The 21,096-nt window shown below is 36.9% G+C and overlaps 2 protein-coding genes across 2 annotated transcripts in view; one reads left to right on the top strand and one right to left on the bottom strand.

Annotated features, from left to right (window-relative positions):
• RSPH14 (radial spoke head 14 homolog) overlaps window positions 1–21,096 on the bottom strand; it is an 89,590-nt gene that overhangs the window by 38,791 nt on the left and 29,703 nt on the right. The window lies entirely within an intron of this gene.
• Window positions 5,141–21,096, top strand: part of GNAZ (G protein subunit alpha z) — a 34,905-nt gene continuing 18,949 nt past the window's right edge. The window contains exon 1 of the mRNA XM_068412391.1: window positions 5,141–5,863. Within this exon, the coding sequence (XP_068268492.1) occupies window positions 5,141–5,863 (723 nt within the window). The remainder of the gene's footprint in view (window positions 5,864–21,096) is intronic.

Here is a 21,096-nt window from a genome sequence, read left to right on the forward strand (position 1 = left end):
TACTACTCTGCTTTACAAAGCAATAATATAATCACCTCATTGTATTCCTACTTGAAATAGTGATATCCAAATATCATTGCAATATATGCAATAGGAATGACTAGAAGCCAAAAAAATGGAAATTCAATAGTGTAAAACTCATTTACACAGTGTTTACACACTCGTGGTGTTCCTTACAACAAGGAGATGCTACTCTATCCTTTTCTGTGTTAAACATATTAATGAATGGCAAGCAGAATAACTGATATGTAAAACACCGTGGGATATGAATGATGCATCTGAATGTGTTGTGGAAATACGCAATAGGAAATACTCTACAGAATGTACAAGCTGTTTGAAAAGAATAATTTTTTTCTTGAAAGTGTCTTTCTACCAAACTGTTTGTCATAAGCGATTGTTGAGGCCACTATCATAAAGCTTAAAAAAGATCTGCTTATCTTATAAGGGCATAAAATCTCCAGTTTTATCTAAGTAGTGATGCATTTTGGAAGGAATGTGTATCCTCTTGCTTCTTGTCTCTAGCAAGTCTCTTTTTTTCAGGATGAAACTTGAATGAAGAGAGGAGAAGGAGTCCCATATGTGCTTCTTGCAAACTTTAATCAATCAGACATGCATAGAAAATGTGATAAAGAATTCAACCAGTGGTCTTATCAATGACATGAAAATGAAGCCTCCAATGATGAAGACTTAAAAGAAAACCAGTTTCAAATGTTGTGACCATGTCAGAATAAGCATGATTAATGGAGCCAACTCTAATTTTTATATAATTAAAATAAAAATTTGGCCTGATATCTAATAGAGTAATTTCATTCTCTCTGTGTGGCTGAAAAGTTACTCATTGAGAAACAGCTTCTTCAACTCTTATTTTTCATCTTCTATGACCATTGAAAAAGCCAATTATTTGAAGAAAGTATAACTCCTTATTTTGAAGAGTTTTCTTTTCCACATCTTTGATGCATTACAGCAAGTAAAGTTGTGCTAATTACCATTCTATTAATGTGTATGCTATTATTTTAGTTTTCTGCCAATTAATCTGTTCTTCATGTGCTAATGTCCTTCTGATGTGCAAAGGGAAGTAAGATAAATATAGCTGATATTAAGACTCTCTTGTAGAATTTTAAACCAGGTAATAGCAATACATGGTGCATTTGGGGCAAAGGATTCAGCCAACTTTCAATTTAAGGTACCCAAAATGCTTAAATTACAAGCCTGTTCATACAGTGTGGTCCATACAGGCAAAGAAACCAGATAAGCACTCTGAACTGTCATGTACAGGTGATGTGATGTACTGACTGGATAACTAGTTTAGAACAACTGAGAATAAGATTGTCATGGTTAGTTTTTGGAATTGGTTACTGTAGAAGTCCTGTTCTAGTTAATTAATTTCATGCATGTGGACTTGGGATGGATTTACAGGCAAGTGTTAAGAGCATGGAGATTAAAAGAACGTAGTGAGAAGGCAGGTTTAAATAGGAGCAAGAAAGAAGAGGGTAAGTTGAAATACTGTTTAGGAGATCTTCAGAACTGAGTCAAAGCTGCTGTTCTGAAAATGTATATGTTAATAGTGTTCTGGGAATCTAAGGAAAGACAGGAATGAGTGGGATATCGAAGCACATTTTAATCAGTATAGTTCATATACTGTTTTTTTGAGTGTTCACTTTTTTGTGGAATTTTGCAATTGTTTGCAACAATCATTTATTCATCTTCTACCTAAAATATAATGTTCTCAATACACCAGTACCAATCCTGACCTATACTGACTCATCCTGGTAGTCATGAATTGTATCCAGGTCTACACTGGTTGAACTATGTGTCTCCCTTAAGCAGGGTTAGAGGTAGGAAAGGATTTAAAGGTAAGTATAGAATCAGTAAAAGCGTTTAAAAGTGAGTGGCTGCAAGCTCAACTGTCCCAGGCTAAAGTCCCAGGAAACTTCAGGAATGAATATGTAAAACTGTCATCCACTGACTCTGTCCAGTCTCTGTACCTTTTCCTCTGATGCTAAGGGATTAACAGTGATTGCCGTAACTGTTTGTCCTTCCGTATGCGCACGTTTCACATTCCCAGATGCCTTCACATTTAGGTATTGAAAACTGCTGAGAAGGGATCCAGTGTGTTGCAAGAACCTGCCTAACGCCAAGATGCTGTTACAGAACTGTAGACCCCAGAGATGCCTACCAGTGGGGACTTGGATCTGAAAGCAGACACATAGACCCTACCTTTGCACTTGTCAGCCCATCATAACTTAGAAGAGATCTGTAAGTGACTTTAAACATGTTCAGAGAGAAAGCTAGACAAAATACAGAAACTAAGATTAGGATAACCCACTGTGACAAAGAATACACAACAGAAGAATAGTAATACTTCTTGCTAAACAGAAGAGTCTCAGGTCATTCATTGCACTTGTTTCTACCACCTGATTAATGACATTCTAGATATATAATTTATTTTCCCCTTCTACTCTCCCAAATAAATGTTCTAAGAATGAGGTTTTTTCATGCAAATGTGAGATGCTGAGATTCTTTGTTTTAACCATATAACCCTTCTTCAGTACAGCAGCCGATATAATTTTCCTTGTCTATATCTGTGAAGCCCCTGCCTCAGAGTTCTTATGCTGTGCTATATCTCAATTAACATTATTTAAAGGTTCGTTAAAACTATTATTTGATGTAATTAATTTTAATATGGTGACAGCTACTGGGAGGGTAAAGCAAGATCTTACTGAAATCCCTAGCTGATAATGACTTTTGGCAAGACAAAAAACAAGAGTTTAAATTCTCAACAATAAAACAGCATCTTACAAAACAGATACTATTAAATGTATATGCATATACATGTTACACATTAAAATAGAAGTCGTGTCAATATAAGTTCATATTTTTCAACCAGAGCAGTGTGGCCAAGTAGGAATGTGACTCACCCCATCCTGCTGTATATCTACGTAAGTGAATCTTATCCTATGATGTAGGTGATGTGGGGAAAGGGAAAATATGTATTGGTAAATCCAGTGCTCCATTTCAAATACTTAATTACAGATTAGTATTTTGGAGTGCTGAAATATCTTTTGTTCACTAAAATTTCTGCTGTGATGCTTAAGAAAGAGAGAAAGCAAAGTACACGAGGTTGCAAGTAGTTGTAGTTCAGTTTCTTTTCTCACAAAAGCTAGAGGTTCAACATCTGGCTTGGATCATTCTGTCCCTCTCCTAGTAGTGTGGAATCATCCTCTTCAATATGTATTTTAATGCTTTGTCACATCTACGTTGAAATGCCAGTAAGTTCATGCAGGAAGAACTTCCAAAGACTTCTAGGGCAACTTTGAAAATGGAATTTGGGAGACTTAGTCTTATTAAAATGTAGTAGAAGTTGTATTTCTTTAGTAGGCTCTGAAATTTTTCTTAAGCTTCCCTCTGAGGGTATCTCAGTGGCATGTAGTTTAGTTTGTAAAAATACTCACTGAAGACCCTCTAGACACAAGTAAACAGACAGCGAGAGAGGTGCCAAAGTGGGCTGGGGCCAGCATACGATGAGGAAGCCATGACATCTGTGATTCTGCTGCCCACTGTGCTCAGAGCTTAGTGGGAGCTGCAAGCCCTTCCTAGAAAAGAGGCAAGTTATCACCAATCAGCTATTAGTAATGTGTTTTCCCTCTGTGAGAGGTAACTGCTTCCTGCTGTTGCCTTCTGCAGAGTTCCAACTAGTAGGCTTAACCCCTCATGTGGGAAAGAATAATTGCTCTAACAGTCCCTGAAAAGCTGTCAGCCCTTGCTTGGGTTGGCATTTCCTGTGCTTTTTGTATGAAACATTCGCCCTGTAGTCACTGTTCACTTTTACTTCATCTCAGAATTTCCTGTATTAAAAATGGAAGGGAGGAGGCTTAATAACACTTGGCTTGGCTATGGAAAGAAGCTTACAAAGTCTGTTGTAGTAGTGCATCACTTTATTGATTAAGCAGGATGCAGTTAGTGTGTTTAACAGGACTGTACTCCAAGGGGAAAGAAAATCTGTTACTGTGTTCTGCAAAGATCAGTAACTCTTCCTTTTACAAAATCATGAAACAAAGTTAATCACCTCCTTTTGCTTCCTAATTTAGTTATTTAAATGTTCAGTGCAAACAGAAAAGATGAAAGAAAACTCAGCAGGACATCTGTGTGAGTACAAGATACTGATATAAATAGACTGGGAAAAGTAGTTGAGTCTGTTTCGTTTTCTACTTCAGGAAAACCAGTCAGAACAGGACTGTGCAGGAAAAGCACTGCCATAAGCTCTTGCTGAGGGAGAAATTGGGGCACAGCTCAGCACTGTTTGTTTTCATGTAGGTTTAGATAATAACACACAGAAGGCTGAAAGGGAGATTTGATTTACTATTGTTCAGAAACCACATTTTCTTAGGTCTGCAAGCTTCAGCTGTCCCTAAGTTTTTGCTACGTTTTAGATTTTTGCTTTTCTTTACATATTTTTCCATCTATATTTTCTCTTTGGGATGATAAAAGGTTTAGAAGTCTAGAAGAGGAGGAGAAAGTGAGTGGTTTGCAACAAGGAAGCGGAGTCTCTCATTTCATTCATTTCTTTTCTTGCTGTTCGGCAGGTGGAAAGCACAGATTTACAGAGCTGAACCAGATCAGCTGAAGAAGTGGGGGAAGAGAAACCAAACAAATACAGCATCATTGAAAAGAGCTTCAGCTTTATCTAGCAGCATCACCACAGCAACCAGAAAATACAACTAAAAGACAAGGGCTAGAGCAGAGAAGGTGAAAGTGCAGCTCCTTACCTTTGGACAGAAGGCAGCAAAATAATTATGCAGAACAGAAAGGAGTATTTGATGGATCTAGCCAAACCGTGGCAAAGGGAAGTGTCCCTTCATTAACAGGAATGTGCCACTGTTTATGCACTGGAAAGGGGAGTGCCATGAGATCTACTGAAGAGACTATTTCTGTGGTTGCATATCTACATGTGTTTGCACCCCTGCTGGGACTGAATTAGGTGGTACAGGCATCTTGGACCATCGGGTATTGGATAGCGACTTTTTTTTTTGTTCAAGGTGTACCTGGCACGAGAACTGAAAGACGCCACAGATCTTTTTCAGAGACGCAAAGAAAGTGAGACAATCTCCAGCCTTTCCCTTCTGTAACTGCCTGCTATACCATGGGATGTCGGCAAAGCTCTGAGGAGAAAGAGGCAGCGCGGCGGTCCCGTAGGATTGACCGCCACCTGCGCTCTGAAAGTCAGCGACAACGAAGAGAGATTAAGCTCCTTCTCCTGGGTACCAGCAATTCTGGGAAGAGTACTATTGTAAAGCAGATGAAAATCATTCATAGTGGTGGCTTTAACTTGGAGGCTTGCAAGGAATACAAACCTCTGATTATCTATAATGCAATTGACTCCCTCACACGTATCATTCGGGCTCTAGCCACCCTTAAGATAGAATTTCACAATCCTGACAGAGCATATGATGCTGTGCAGCTTTTTGCCCTGACAGGCCCAGCTGAGAGCAAAGGCGAGATTACCCCTGAGCTTCTGGGAGTCATGAAGCGGCTCTGGGCAGACCCTGGTGTGCAGGAGTGTTTTTGCCGCTCCAACGAGTACCACCTGGAGGATAATGCTGCATACTACCTAAACGACCTGGAAAGGATTGCAGCACTGGACTACATCCCTACAGTGGAAGATATTCTGCGTTCTCGGGACATGACCACAGGGATTGTAGAAAATAAGTTCACCTTCAAAGAGCTGACTTTCAAAATGGTGGATGTGGGTGGACAGAGATCTGAACGCAAAAAATGGATCCACTGTTTCGAGGGGGTTACAGCAATAATTTTCTGTGTGGAGCTGAGTGGATATGACTTGAAGCTGTATGAAGATAACCAGACAGTAAGTGTACCTTTTGCTCCTAACTCTCTTTCCTTCTCTTCCTTTCCCCCTCCCCAGTGCTTGGCCTTTTTTTCTCCCCCCCCTCCCTCCCCTCCCAAGGCAGTAATCGCTGAGTTCCCAGCCCCAAAGGTGATTCCTTCCCCTCACTCCTGATCTGTAGTAAAAAGCCAGAAGCTATGATTTCATGATTCCTTTATTTGGATAGTTTTCCCCACTGGACAGATTTATTTATTTAATGGTACTTTTGGGAAATGGAGCTGCTCTTCACATGACAGCACTAGTGGGGTTTTTTTGGTGCCTTTTTGCTAAAAGTTTACCTGCTTAAGTGTTACTTCGACTGTCACTTTAAAAGGTAGACAGTAGTGACATCCTGGTGTACAGGGATAGTTAATTTGCACCATGTTTTGCAAGTCCTGGGAAATTTTGAAGCTAAAATAGTAATAAGTAACAGTTTTCTCCCTATTTTTTCCAGGATTTTCAATCAGAATTTGGGATGAAATTAATTTTAAAAAATAATAAATCAAATATGGTTTTTAATTAGTATGGAACTCTTAAATTTAAAGTTTTCTTTGACAGTTTTTGTTTAAATGGCTGATTTGCCCTGTCCAATGAATAACTACTCCTGTTTAATTCCCTTTAATGCTATTAGCTTCTGGTTTTCACAGCATGCAAATACAGTAACTACAGAAAAATATATGAGCACTTACGCATATGCAGCTATGTGTTTGCTGTCAGCTTGCCTGAGTTAACCTTTATGTGGTTTTAGTTGAACTTATTTTTTTGACAGCCTTGTAAAACACGATGCTTAAGAGATGGGAGTTTGTGGGTAGGAACACACAACGATTCTATGATCTAGTAGTTCGTAAACACGCTGTATTTATGTTTGAAAACAGCTGCCTTTCGGGAAGAATTAAAATCTATACTGTAAATTCAGAAGGTTAACCTTAAAATGCTTCTTTTCTTGTACTCCTTTACACATCTTTAGTTGTTTTACATTTTTGCAAGCTTGTTCACCAATATCTGTTCCTGGCGCAGTCCAGAACGCCAGAATCCCTGTTCTTTTACAGCAGGCACATAACATAAGTGTTGTTGGGGAGGAAATTGTTCCAAGAAATTTTTATATGTTTTTTATGTTTCAAATCTAACTGTATGTCCCTAAGTTTGCAGAAGGGGATCTTTGAGCCAGGTCTAATGATCTGGTTTTGGCAGTCCTCTGTGTTAGAGGATTATTAATCAGCCTTAACTGTTGTTCCTCATCAGACACCCTCCCCCTCCCTTTGTGTAGTACACACACCTATATTAAATTTTCTTTACAGAGTATCTTAAGTCAAATGTAGTACACTGCACGTGTATGTGTAAGAGCTGTACCATCTGTGTGACATCCTCTAGTGCTTGTATGGGTGTGACACCACTTTATATGAAGCCGTCTATTTCCTTTTCCCTTTTTGCCCTAAAATAATAATTTCAAGGAACCCCTGAAAATGTCACAATTGATTACCACCTCATATAGACTTCTCTCAAATGATAAAGTGGTGGAACGGGTTGGGAGAAAGGGGAATATCCTCCACAGACTCAGTGGAGGGGACTCCCGAAGCTCTACATAAGATGTCTGTCGCAGTGCAGATCTCTCTATTGTGAATTTTCTCTACCCTGAAAAGCTCCACTCCCCTGTCCTGGAGAGGGGGCCAACTATGACCTTCTTCACTGTTATTTATTTTGTACTGGTCTTGTGTAATGTCAACATAGTTGCATACCTGATTTTTTAATTAAAAATTGTTTATCAAGAGCTCCTGTGCTCTTTAAAGATGCCTAATACATGGTCATGGTTTTGATAATGACTGGAATAACTGCAATGGCTTTAATGGCTAAATGTGAAAGCCTCCCCAAAATTATGCATATTTTATATAACACGTGCCATTCACCAGATCCCTGAGGCAAGGTGAACTATATCAGTCCCTGAAACAACTTCAGTGCCTTCTGTGTAGTCTGATGTTTATACAATATCACTTATCATAGAATCGTGGTACAGATTAAAATATTGTCAAGTGACCTAGGGGATTCCACAGTTCTGGTGACAGGAATTTATAGTAATTGAGGTGGGGAAACTCCATGAGACAGAAGTGGTTAAAGAAAGGAATTGCACAGGTGATACTTCCGACATATTTTCCAGAGTTTGCATCAGAAGTTGACAGCCATCACTGAGGTAGAGTTGGAAGAAGATGCTAATATTTCTTTCCAAGCCATATGAAAAATGCACAACCCAAAAGGAAACAAGTATCAGACAAAACCTGTAGAGCAATAGTTCCGAGAAATCTCACCCTTAGCTTTTTGTTTGTTTGTTTTTACTGCCATACCTCTCAGTAAAGTCTTGTCTGTTCAAGTTCTGGGTTCTGCAACCAACTCCTTCCCTCCAAACCAGTATAAGACAAGATCATCACCAAAGAAAATAGGTGAAACTATTCCCTTCACATCCCATGCATGTAGGAAAGGGGTTCTTTAAGTATAACTTCGTGCAATCTCTTATCATTATTGGTACAGTGATGTGAAATTATTTATTATTAATTCCTTTGTCAGTATTTTTGGTTGCTAATAAAGTTTCTTCACAAAGATTCTTCTTATGGAACTAGAAGTGATAAGTTTGAGAAGAAATTATACTTGGGTTTGAAGCAAAACTACAAAATAATTTCCAAAAATATTCCCTTCCTTTTACAAGCTTGCCTTGTATGGTTGAATCCCTTTTGCATGTGCTTTCTATGATTCTTCAAGCGAAAAAAAACTTATGGTCAAGAACATTCACCTAAGCTGAATTTTGATAAAACTTTCAGAAATACTTTAATTTTACTGCAAATGAAATATGCATCGTGAGTACTAAATATTTTACAAAGATTTTTCTTATGAGAAGGCAGCTAAGTGACAAGTTTGAGAAGCAGTTATAGCAGGTCATGAGAAATATCAGACCAGAGAAATTCATTTTAAGGAAAACAAACAAAAAAATTGTTACCTAACTTTTAGTAGCTTTGTTGGGTCTGTTTAGATCTTTCTGTCATGCCTTCATCAATGTCTCCATGTGTCTGAGGCTATCCTACGAGTATGGAATTCTCTCTTAAATTATTTTTGCAAAGATATCATATTTCCAATAATCCTTGTCGGCACTGTTTGAATTGGCCCTTTTTTGTTGGTATAGCTTATCACATATGTAATATTTCCCTATTCTTATCTTCTGTAGTGATTTTTACAGCTTATCCACTGCACTTCCATTTTCTTCTCTGTACTACATTAACTGATTCATCATTCACTGTCCTACACATGGACTTATGCTTCACTACCTGGAGATTCTTGTCCTGGCATTAGCACCTTCCTATTGTAACAGATTTCTATATCTAAATTTGTTTAGTAGACATGAGAGAAGCATTGCTCCTAACTGTTTCTCTTTGTTTTCAGAGACATTACTAAAAGTATAGCTTATTTATATCTAGACCCTGACTAGGAGTTAGTTGGTTTCTTGCAATTCTTTAGACTTTTCCTGCCGCCTTGTTCAGATTTCAAAATCAAAACTAGCCCAAAGGGGAAAAAAATCAATGTGCTCTGAAAAATCCTTATGGACATTGATTTTGATTCCTTTATCTAGAATCAAATGAAGTAAGCATCTGGGTTATTTCAGAGTGACATTGAAGCCCACTTTTACATAGTGTTTTAACAGCCTAGAGGGCTAATCTCCTATGATCTCTTTTTATCCCTTTTCTACAATCTGATGTTCCTTGGTACTACTGCTTATACAGGGTACTCAACATTGAAATTCAGATTTTTATCATCCCTCGGCTTCCATGTGTATGCAACCACTGTCCAAGTATTGCCCATCTATAAAATTAGATTCTGCAGACATATTTTTATGATCTGTTGAGAATTAGAACACAGATGAATTGAGAACAGTAATCTCCTTGAAACTCCCAGTTATGTGGCAAAAAGGAGAGGGACACTAATAGCATTTCAGGGGGAACCTGACTGTATAATCACAAAGAACAGGTTACCTTTGGCCCATCTTTCTTTGGCTGTTACGCTTTATCCAAACATACATCTATAATTTTACTGTGTAGAGCATGGCATGTTCCAGGTGTGCTGAATACACAGTGTTAAACAGCTCTGATAGCTGAACTATGAGAAGTGCCTACATTGGCAGATCACTTGTACTGCAACACTGAGACTGCCCCTCATGGAAAAAGCCCTACAAATAATAATGTTGCTGAGTCTAAAATCCTTCCTGGTGTAGTATCTATGGTGATGAGAGCTATTAAATAAAACTAGTCCACTGCCAAATATAGCTTACTGCTTGACAGAGCGTGTAAGAATCTGGCTGATTTATAAACTGTGAAAGTTGAGCAAATGATCTCTATGTATATGATAACTTCTGTGCTTCCTGTTGACAGAAGTGGATAAATGCTATGCATGACCTCTGTCTTTATTGAAGATGTGTTAAAAGAATGATTGACAAATATGGTAAAAATTGAGGGAAAAATTAGCTAGTTCAGCATACTCATAGGTCCTGAATATAGCTAACTCGTGAAGGCTGTTCAGAGCAAGAGTATTGTAGTGACACCAATGTGCGGAGGGGAGAACAAAAATAATGCCCAAAGTATCAGTTGCCTGGACAATTTTTCCTTTGTGTGCAATTTTAAGAGACAAAATAGGTTAAACTTTATACTGCCTGGAAACAAATAAGAAAAGGGGAAGACAGAATTTTTCCGGGGCTTTTGTCTTTTTCCTGCTACGCTGTATTCTGGGTAACATCACTTGCAGAGACAAAATCGCCTGAACTAACAGTTTGTAGATCTGGTCAAAACAATATTTTGACTTGTCTGTTCAAAATATGTGATATTTAGCTGCCTACTAAAGAGCAAGACAGTGAAAACTATAATTCTTCACTTTTTTTCCTCCACCTTGTGTGTTTTCCTCTGTCACTCTCTATAAAAATATTTTTCCTGCTTATCTAGGGTTATCTGCAAATGTGATCTGTGTTTTCATTTCCACAGTCTTACGCATTTTTTTTCTGCCTAACGTGTAATAAATATAGCTTTATCTTTCCATGCACATCGTTAGTATGACTCAACTAGGTAACAGCTGCCTCTTCTTTTGACACAGTTGCAAAATTGGTTTGTACAATACCCTTGGAATGCTATTGAATTATTATAACATTATTATTCCTGACCAGCATGCTGAGAAGGTTGCCTTCGTTTTTTATATCCCCATGCTGATTTCTCCTCTATTATATCAAATAAATTACTTGTCTTAGCTTTCATGGTCCTTAGCAGCTGATTGACCCATTCTATCTTTTATTACATATTAAGATGTCATCTCTGGCCTTTGATAACGTTAAATTATCAAGTGATCATTTTTTTTGCCTTCTTACATGTTGCATTCTGCACTTAGGAGGAGCTGCCAGTTAGTATCTAAGTGTCTCATCTTTATTTAAATTTCTCCTTAAATTAATGAGAGCTAGAGAATGTTAAATAATCTCTACTCTCTCATGTTAGTACTCCTGCCTCTCATCCTGAGAAGAACTCTTACAATTTCTTTGCAAGTCGCCCCACCTGTCTATCTGTATGCACTCAGTTTTGTGTTTCATACCTGCTATACATTCTGATGGCTAGTTTTCAATCTTGTTCTGCAGTGTATAGCTGCAACAGGGTTCTAGGCCATTAGAAAGATTATTCAAAGATACAAAAATAAAGTAAATAATGAAATGAGTTAAACATGTATGCATGAGTGAGAGTTCCTGAGGTCAGTAGTTGCAACAGATTCACATGGTGCAGGAGATACCAAGCAAAGGTTGTACACGTTTGCTTTTTCTAAAAAATAGACTAGTTCAATAATTTTATAAATATGGATGTTAAAGGAAAACTACTTGCAGGTGACTTAAGGTTTAGATAATTTTTATTCTCTTTCTTACATCCACTGAAAGTGAATGGAAAGATTTTAGGCTTTTTTGAGGCTATTTTTTTAGTATAGCATCTTATTAAAAAGAAGGTGCAGAAAAGACAAAATACTGCAGCACACAGTTCAGACTGCAACGGGCCTCATGCAAAACAAATCTTTAGGGTTCTAATGGAACCTCTCAATTATGTAATAATTTACCTGGAAAGCCCTCTGTCATATGCTAATTGTATGAATTTTGAACAGAAATCCTGTTTCTGCCAGGAATTTTTTTATCAAGTAAATGAAATATTCAACTTTTTTTTCTCCTCCTGAAACCAAATACTTAAGGAGCTTACATGCCTTTCCTGATACTTCAGCTTTTTGAGACTGCAGTGTATTAAAACCCCTTTCTGGTATGCCGCTATTTTCCTGCAATGATAACAGTCAGGGCAGAAGGGAAATTGTGATATGTGTTACACCTAGCTCTTTTAGCACCTGTTAGTATCAGTGATAAAAAACCATATCATCAAACGTCTTTCTGACAAACTAAGCCTCTTTCAATCTTCTCCTTTTTTATTACTTCTCTTCTATAAAACAGGTATTCATTTTCTTGAAAATCTTTTAGATATATATTTTAATCATTACTAAAATACTTCTGACTTTCTCATTGTTGCCTAATGTCTTCCTGTGTGATATTTAAAAATCTTCTCTCTGCTATCATCTCAAACAAAAGGTTAACATATGCTGTCTTATCTTAATGCTCTTTTATTTTTTCAGTAGCATAGAAGCTTCTCACTTGCATAAAGCAAAGAGGCTTCCTTGCAGTCAATTCATTCTCCGTTCTTTCATGGCTCTCAGTGCAGCCTACGGTTAGTTTCAAGGAGCACTTCTGCTACTGTACAGTGGATCTATTGCATGTATAGTGCATTCTGGCCATGCCAGATTGTTTTTGGTGGCAGCAGCCAGTCAGTGTCCTTCCTCTCTTCTCACAGATGACAGTTCTGGACGTGTGCTGAAGGCCTTTACTGTGTATTTGTAGTAAGCCTTATGTGTTCCCAGGACTGACTGGCTTTACTGGACATCTGCAGCATAGGCATTCTCTGTGCACAGTGCCATGTCTGGACAGATGAGGGGAGGCTAGAGGCTAAGAAAGAGTTCGTGGTAGTTGGCTGCTGCCACCTCCAGAAGGACGTGGGGCTGGGGGTTGCAGGTCAAATGAATTACCTTGTCAGGTCAGCATTGTCCATGGACTGATCGCTGAGCATTCCTGTTCTGTGGAGTGCTACAGGACTGTTTTGGGGCCTTCACTCCTCTTGATCGTGTTCTATTTTTAAAATTACCATTAACTCTGTCTACTGCCTTTCATACTAATATCCTTATAGGATTTTTATATTAATAACTAATTTTATACTAAACATTTCAAAATTAACAACATGACTACAGTTAACACATTCATTGTTGTCTCTGTATTTGCTTTCAAAACCATTTGGTGGTTATACTGTTAGAATAGTCTACCTGAATGGACAGCATTCATAAAAGGAGGCCATTCTAGTTCCCTGACAGAAACCTTGCAATTTCAGAAAATGTTTGTTATATATGCTTGAAAGGTGGTGGGGTTTTTTAAGCTATGAAGTTTTGCAAATACAAACATTTGACCATACCTAGTAATATTCTCATGGGGTAGTCTGAAGTGGCACTCGGTCTAGAATAAAACCTTTTCAAGTACAACTTTTTGGTGTTCTTTTTTGCATTGAAAATGTTCTGTGGATGCAAAACTCTTATCCCAACTTGAACGTCATTTGTTTAAGTTTCCTTTGGAAGGATCATAAGCGGATCCTGTCTCTGTCAATTCTGCAAAATCCCTGAATCGAATTACTTATATAAATAAAAAAATCTCAGTGACTTGGCATACAGCTGTAATTAATTCTAATTCTGCTATATTGTTGTCTTTGTCCTGGCTCATGTTTATGGTATGTTTGAATGTAATGTTATCTGTGAGTATAGTTACTCTTTCTGTCATTAACTAAGATATTAAATAAGCTTGGACATTAAACAGATCCCTGTAGTATCTGCCTGTATGCTTGCATGTATTTAGTAACTTGCTTTGTTGCTGCAGTTTTCCTGCTCTTTCAGCCATTTTCAATAGGCAGAATAATCTTCACAGCTAGGAGCTTGTTCTTTATGCAGGGTCCCCATATAACGAGGAAAACCAGCATAAAACCTGAAGAATTTGGCAGACAGGCATACGGGTATAATACCTGTAACACTTTCAAATGACTTGCCCAAAATCATGTAACACACTGGACACAGAAAGGAGAATGTACAGTTCACCCGATTCAAAGGTGTATGAGTAGAGCTAGGATGTAGAGACTTTCTGGAAAGTGATTCCTAGTAACAATTCAGTATATGACAGATGGTGTTACAAACTCCATCAGAGTTCAGGCGCTATTATTTGGCTTTCAGCAAGTGAGCTTCAGCATGGTGGATCATCAGACAATTCTACCCTGTTCTACTAGGTCCTGTAGCTTACTGAATAAACCTACTCCTTGGTCACCCAGGGGAATGTTCTGGGGATCCTGGGCACTGGCAGAATGTTCTGCTGTCCCCATCTTAAGTATTGTTATATCCACAGAAATGATGTATTGTTAGGAACTGTAAGACTATACTTACACAAGCCAGAGTTAAGGTAAAAACAAATAGTTATTTGTAAAACTGTAAAACAGACAGCCATGTTTGGAACATACTACTGACCCCTGTTTCAGACTAGGACTAATGTTAACTAAATTGGTTTCTTTCCTAATTTCAAGTCATCCTATCACCTAGTCTTTATTATATACAATGTAAAGTTTTGACTCTTCAAGAGAGGTGACAGGTGGTTTATCAAAGATTACAATGTCATCACATTTTTATGTATTCAGGTGATACCACAAAATGAGAAGAACTTGCTCAAGCAAATAAACCAGCAAAACACAATGAGATAATATTATGAGCTCATATCTCAAATTTAAGAAACTGCTTAAGCTTTGGGCTGCATGAAATTAAAAAAGGCTTTTCTTTAATGTCATGAATTCAAAGGCATATGTTGGGCTTTGATAAAACAATGTACAGCAAGAAGAGCAACATGTTCACAGCTAAATGAAAGTAAAAGCAAGGAGTACTGCAAGCCAAGTAATCCAGAATATCGCAGCATAAATTTTCAGAAGGTGTGTTTACTAAGACCTGCGTCACCTTGCAATTGTTGACGTGCATATAAGCCACTTGCAGACTCATTCCCATAGCAGGTGGTACTGCAATTAAGCCAGAGTAATACGATGAGTAGTGTTAGTGCTTTTGTTTGGGGTGGTAGTGCTTGTTTGTGGTGTTAAACTCAAAATTCCTTATGTTTCTTATAGTATCATCACTCTTTTGTTTGATGTATGTGGTATTTCTACGTAGGCTTTTCAAGAGTAGGTTCTTTTGAACATAAGTCAGGTGCTAGGAAGAGAAATGATGTGCAAGTAAAAATAATTTTATGCTTGCATTACAGTGTTGCCATTCCAGCAGGTTTTTAAAGTAAAAATAATGGCGTCTAATACTGAGAACACTTAGGTAACTGCCATTTTTCTGGCAGTGTGACAAGGCTTTTATGGGAAGTTTAATTTCTTTAAAGGTACTGTTAGACATTTCAATATCTTGTTGACTCATTATCATACAGTGCACATAGCAGAAAGAGATTTTGGAGTCTGAACAGCTTGATCTATGAAAATATCAACTCGACATTCAATAGCGGTCAAAAAAGCAAGCAACGTTAGGAAAGGACTAAGGAAAAATCAGAAAACAGTATAAAATGCAAAGCATGTCTGCTTTCAGAATGCTATCTAAATTCTTTTCTCCCATTTTGAAGAAAATATATTAGAATTAGAGCAAGCATGACCTAAAGTACAGAATATTTTCAATGAAAATAACAAATAATAGATGCAGACTTTTTTCCTTAGGGTAAAAAAAAATGTACAAGGCAGGGCAATATGATGGGCTCATAAAGTGACAACTGGTATACAGAAAATTGATTTCTAATCATTATCTATTACCTCTTTTAAGAACCAAGGATATTGAATGATAGTAGTAGCTAAGATGTTCAGAACAACTTAAAGACAGCACAGCTCCACGCAATATATAGTGAAATTATGGAGCTTGCTGCCTCAGCAGGTCATGGTACCAAAACTCTGAAGGAATAGAAAAATATACAGAAGAAAAATATATCAAGACCTATTAAATGTCAAGATAGTGTTTTAGATGTGGAAGTTCTGAGTTCAGACCTTGAGAAGCAGGGATAAAATACTAGGCAAATATTTGTGTTTCCCCAGATCTTAATTTTCTTCCCCTCCCCAAATTATCTATTATTAGCCAGTGTAAGGCATAGGATTTTGGGTTAGATCTTTGTCTTGGATGGCTGCTGTTTTGTGTTTGTTTTTTTTTTTTCCTTACGAAAAGTAATGGATGAGACAGTATATGAATATGCCACGGATTTCCTTTTTTTTTCTGATTGTGTGCTGCCAAGACTGAAAACTTAAGCCTGCTTCTTGGGATAGATTATTGAGTATCAAAATGCATTTTTTAAAGCTATTAATAGGCTTAGTTAAATTTTGAACCTGTCAGCCAATGACAGTGTCCCCTGATTATACTTCAAAATTAGCAGATGATGAATAACTCCTCTACTCCAATTAATTCAGTTGTCTAATTCTGTCACTTATTTTTTAGTTATTTAATCTTGATACTGTCCTTTCTTTCCCGTGAAACAACTTGCTTTCAAAATACACAGTCCAGTCATTCTCTTTGTACTTTTCCTCATTATTTACTTATTGGTCATATTTTACTTTACAAATAGGAACCAACCCCCAACCATTTATCATCAGTAGAAATAAATTATTGATAATAGTTTAACACAATTTAGCATAAAATCCATGTAACAGAAGTAGCATCTTTAGAAGCAAGAATCCTTCAGTCCATGAGTTCTGGAGAGAAAGCTTATGACTAAACTAATTTTATAGAATAACATGATGGTATGTCATACATACGCTGCATTTACTTTAGGACAGCCTGGCCCTGAGCATTTTTTTTTTTTTTTAAACCCCTCCAGTTTAACAACCTTATGTTCTCTTCTGCTGTTTCCCTGGTAACATGGCATGGCAGAGTGTCATCTCAGTTGAAAATGAGCTTTGCTTCAGCTGTGTCCTGCCAAAGCTAGCAGTGTTTCTAGCAATCTCAGCCTTCTCCCTGAAAAGTGACATAGCAACGAGAGTTTCTTTCCATTAATATTTGCCAAAATCAGTTGGAATTCCATTGGTGTAAATGTTTATGCATTAGTGCCCTGATAATACTGGCTAGGGATGTCATTGGATTTGTCAGAGTAGACTAATTTTTACAATGCTGTTTAGTATTAGGTGTAGTTTGATAGTACGAATTCTCCTGGCAGTGATACAGAAAGGGATGGTTCTAATAGCTTGCATTGTGCCTTTGCTGTTGTTCATAGATCAAATGAAAGCAGTAATTAGAAATAAATAAATAAAAACCCAACAACCCATACATGGAAAAAGGAAAACAATCAAAATGAACTGGAAATATGAGAGGTTAATAAAGGAGGTTAAAGATATGTTAAAAAAAAATAAAATCAAAGGCTGACAAAACTAAATGCAGTGTGGCTCTGCCTAAAATGTCCTGGAGGCAGTGTTCTGCTGAGCATCTGGCTGTCATTGCTATCCAGACATCCAGACCGAGACTTACAGCATTTAAAAAGGTTTCAAAAGGTTAATTTGTTTTGTTTAGCTAAAAAGATTGCTAAGTACCCACTTAGTATATATGTACCTGAAGGAGAAAAAATGCTCAATATTTAAAGAAATACATAACCTAATGGAGAAAGGCAAAATAAGAACAAATGGCTAGAAGCTAGATCAGATAAATACCAACTTGAAATAGTTGGGGGTTTTTTTTAAATTTTATTTTTTTAGGAAGGAGGCTGAACCAGTTGAACTAGCTTTTCTGAAAGACGGCGTTTTGTCAAACAGCCATCATCAGCTACAAATGACTAGGCTTAGGATAGGGAAACCCAATAGATGGAAATGACCATAGTTGTGATAAACGAAGTTAGACCAAAAGATCCAATGATCATGCTACTCTCAGTTCAATTATTTCTTTATATGGAGATAAAGCAAAAGTCCAAATTATAGCCTTGTTATTTTATAAATTAAATAACTCATTCCTGCTAATTCCTTCCATTTTAAGATCTCCCATCCTGATAAAGTATTGTGTGTGGGTTTCTTCTTTTCTTTTCAAAGAGCATAGAATATGGAAAGCAGAATTACATGCATTTGGTGAAATGCATACTGAACGCATGTATTAAATTATATAAGCCTGCTGACATTATCTATAAGCTCACCACTTAGGAAGAAAGGGAGGTCTCATTCTCTCCCTCCTGCTTGTTCATCTCTTCCATCAACTGCTGCTACCTCTGCTGCATGCTTCTACCTCATTACTTGTGCCAGCTCTACTATTCTTTGGGACCTTTGCTAAACAGATATAACTCACAAACCTATCAGAAAATTATCCAGTATTTCAGTGTGGTTGATTTTCTGCTGGAATCCTGCATATATCACTCACAGAGGAGTGCAGTGAGTTCCAGATCTGTGTAAGACGAACAGTAGGATCCCATGTCCAGAAGCAGAAGAAAATCAAAAGGTAGATGAGTCAGACTTCCCCATTTTGGTATATCAACTGCTAGAGCTGCTAAAGTCATCCTGTATAACTAAACCTTACTATAAGGTTTGTTAACTGTGTATTTGGGAAAGAAAAGTAGGAAAGTCATGCTGTTGTAGTTACAGGGAAGACATCATGAACCTTCGTATCTGCATTTGAGTGAATGCTAGGTTTTATGAGCTACTCAGGGCATTATTACCAGATGGTAAGTATTAATGCTACCTGCTGCTTTTTATTTTCTTCTGTAAAAGAGCACAGGGCAATAGGATATGAAGAATTTCTTCTCTAAATGCAGTCACTTTAAATACTAGGATCATAGGGGGTTTGTGACAGAAATTAGATTCTCAGTCAATTTCTGCCGTATTTTTTCAGGGATGAAACAGATTGGGGATACATGGTAGGATGCAGTTAAATTTAATTCTTACTTCTATTCTTGCCTTCTCCCTCGTTCCAGTATTTATTAGCAGCTACTTTTTGATGTTCTTTTTTATATTATAATGTTTATCGCAGTGAATTATTCACTATCTTAGATGTGAGAATAACGGTTCAAAGATAAGGAATGAAAAGCTGGTGTTTGACAGAAGTATAAGAGAAATTGTCAGAAATACTGAACTTCATAAACTCCCAAAGGAGATGCTAGAACAATCAGCTGTAATTTTTCTTACAAGTAGATTAGAAAAAGTATTAACAAAGAATGGTGTAGTAAACAGTCCTGAAAAATATACAATTAGATGATGAAAATCATTATATTTATGTCATCATATATGTGGCTTAATATTTGAAGTCTTTGTTTTACTGGGGAATAAGTACTGGGCAATTCTATAGAATTCATCAGATTGTATTGTAAATGCTGATTTCATTTTAATAACAACATTTTTCAAATAACAAAGTGAATGAGAATATTATTACCACTGATTTTTAATATGAGCAAAGCCAGGCTCCAGATTTTAATTCTTTTGTACTTTGCTTTCCTGATTAATACTTCTGTACTTCTGTGCTCTTTGCATTAATTATTTGCTGTGAGGAAATTGCTAATTTTTATTAGTACTCATTTTCCTTATTAATCCTGCACATTCTCAATCGTTTCCTTCCTTGGTAAATAGATCCTGGATGATATCTTGTTGGGAGTCTTTGCTTTCTGATTCATAAAGTTGACTTTCCTATTTAGGAGCCAGTTTCATAAGTATTTTGTTGTATTGCTCAATGTATAGGCTCGATATAGGTAGGGAAGCTCTTGTACAGTGTAAGAGTGTACAGACTTGTAGGATAGTGGTTTAAGCTGAAGCAGGGTGGAGAACAAATTGAAGGAGAAATTGAACTGTCACATAATTCCAGAAGAAACACTGAAGCCTTCAGCTATAAACATATTTACAAAGATAACAGATAACCTAAATGCAAGATTGCTCCACTTTGAAAGTAGAGAGAACAGCTTCACAGAAAAGTGCATTGAAAGAAGCCTGTCAATTCACAATCTTACAACGTATCATTTCTATGCAGAGAAGTCTTTACTTTTGGTGATCTGCATATGATTTCCTCAGTCCTCTCTTTTTCACTTCCTGCATTCTTCTCAAAATCCTTTCCTGTTGCACATTTTCATTATGGATTACAGCTTATTGGCTTTATGAATAGTTTTCTTGTACACAACAAACTTCTACAACCAACTTCTGTACAGTCCATTAGGCAAAGCTTATATAAATCTGTAATTGATGTTCTACTCTTCCAGTTACAGAAATCGTATCAGATACCACAAATATCTTCTAAAACATCATCCGCTAATAAGGCATGCCTGACATGAACCACTTAACTTTTTATTTAAAGAAATCAGGGGATGGCAGTGGTGGTTATTTCATTGTATGCAAACTTCAATGTGCAAAAAAAAGCCAACACAAAAACCTGAAAAAGTTTGATTTTAAATCAAACTGGAATTTCTAAGTATATGGCCAATTTCAATTGCTATTTTTCCTGTATTTTATGCTTTTCTTTTGGATGACAGACACTTTAGTATTAACTGAGCTCCTTTCAAATGGTTTAATGCTTTTAAAGTGCACTTAAAAAAGCATTACCCTGTGAAGAAATTTACAACAGGCCTAATATAGCGTATCAGTTTGCTTGTTCACTGATTAAGTGAAATAGGATGATGCCTTCAGTTAGAATGGTGTGAATTGTCGATCTGTTCTGATGCCCATCTATTCATACGAAACAATGTAAAATAAGGTTAGAAAATAATGCTTTGGGAGATTTTCCTACTCTAGATCCTATAACAGTTTTGGTTGATTTCTAGATAAAATAATGCTCATAGCAAAAAGGAATTAATTTAGTTTTCTAAAACAGATTAGGAAAGGACAATAAAAACTCACTGTAAAAGCCTCATTAGAGAGTTCTACACAATATTTTTGCTGGAAAATTCACCCTATCCTTAAGAAAATCCTTTGAGGATGTAAAAATCCAGTATCATGTGACACTTTTTCTAACTTTCATTTACTAGTAGTCATGTGTTTATCCAGCATAGTGGTTCAAGATAGATTTCACATGCATCTTAACAATTCTCATAACAGAAACACTGCCATGTTTATGTTATGGTATCAAATCCTTGC

The sequence above is a fragment of the Nyctibius grandis genome, chromosome 14 (genome assembly GCF_013368605.1).
Source record: "Nyctibius grandis isolate bNycGra1 chromosome 14, bNycGra1.pri, whole genome shotgun sequence".
Lineage (NCBI taxonomy): Eukaryota > Metazoa > Chordata > Aves > Nyctibiiformes > Nyctibiidae > Nyctibius > Nyctibius grandis.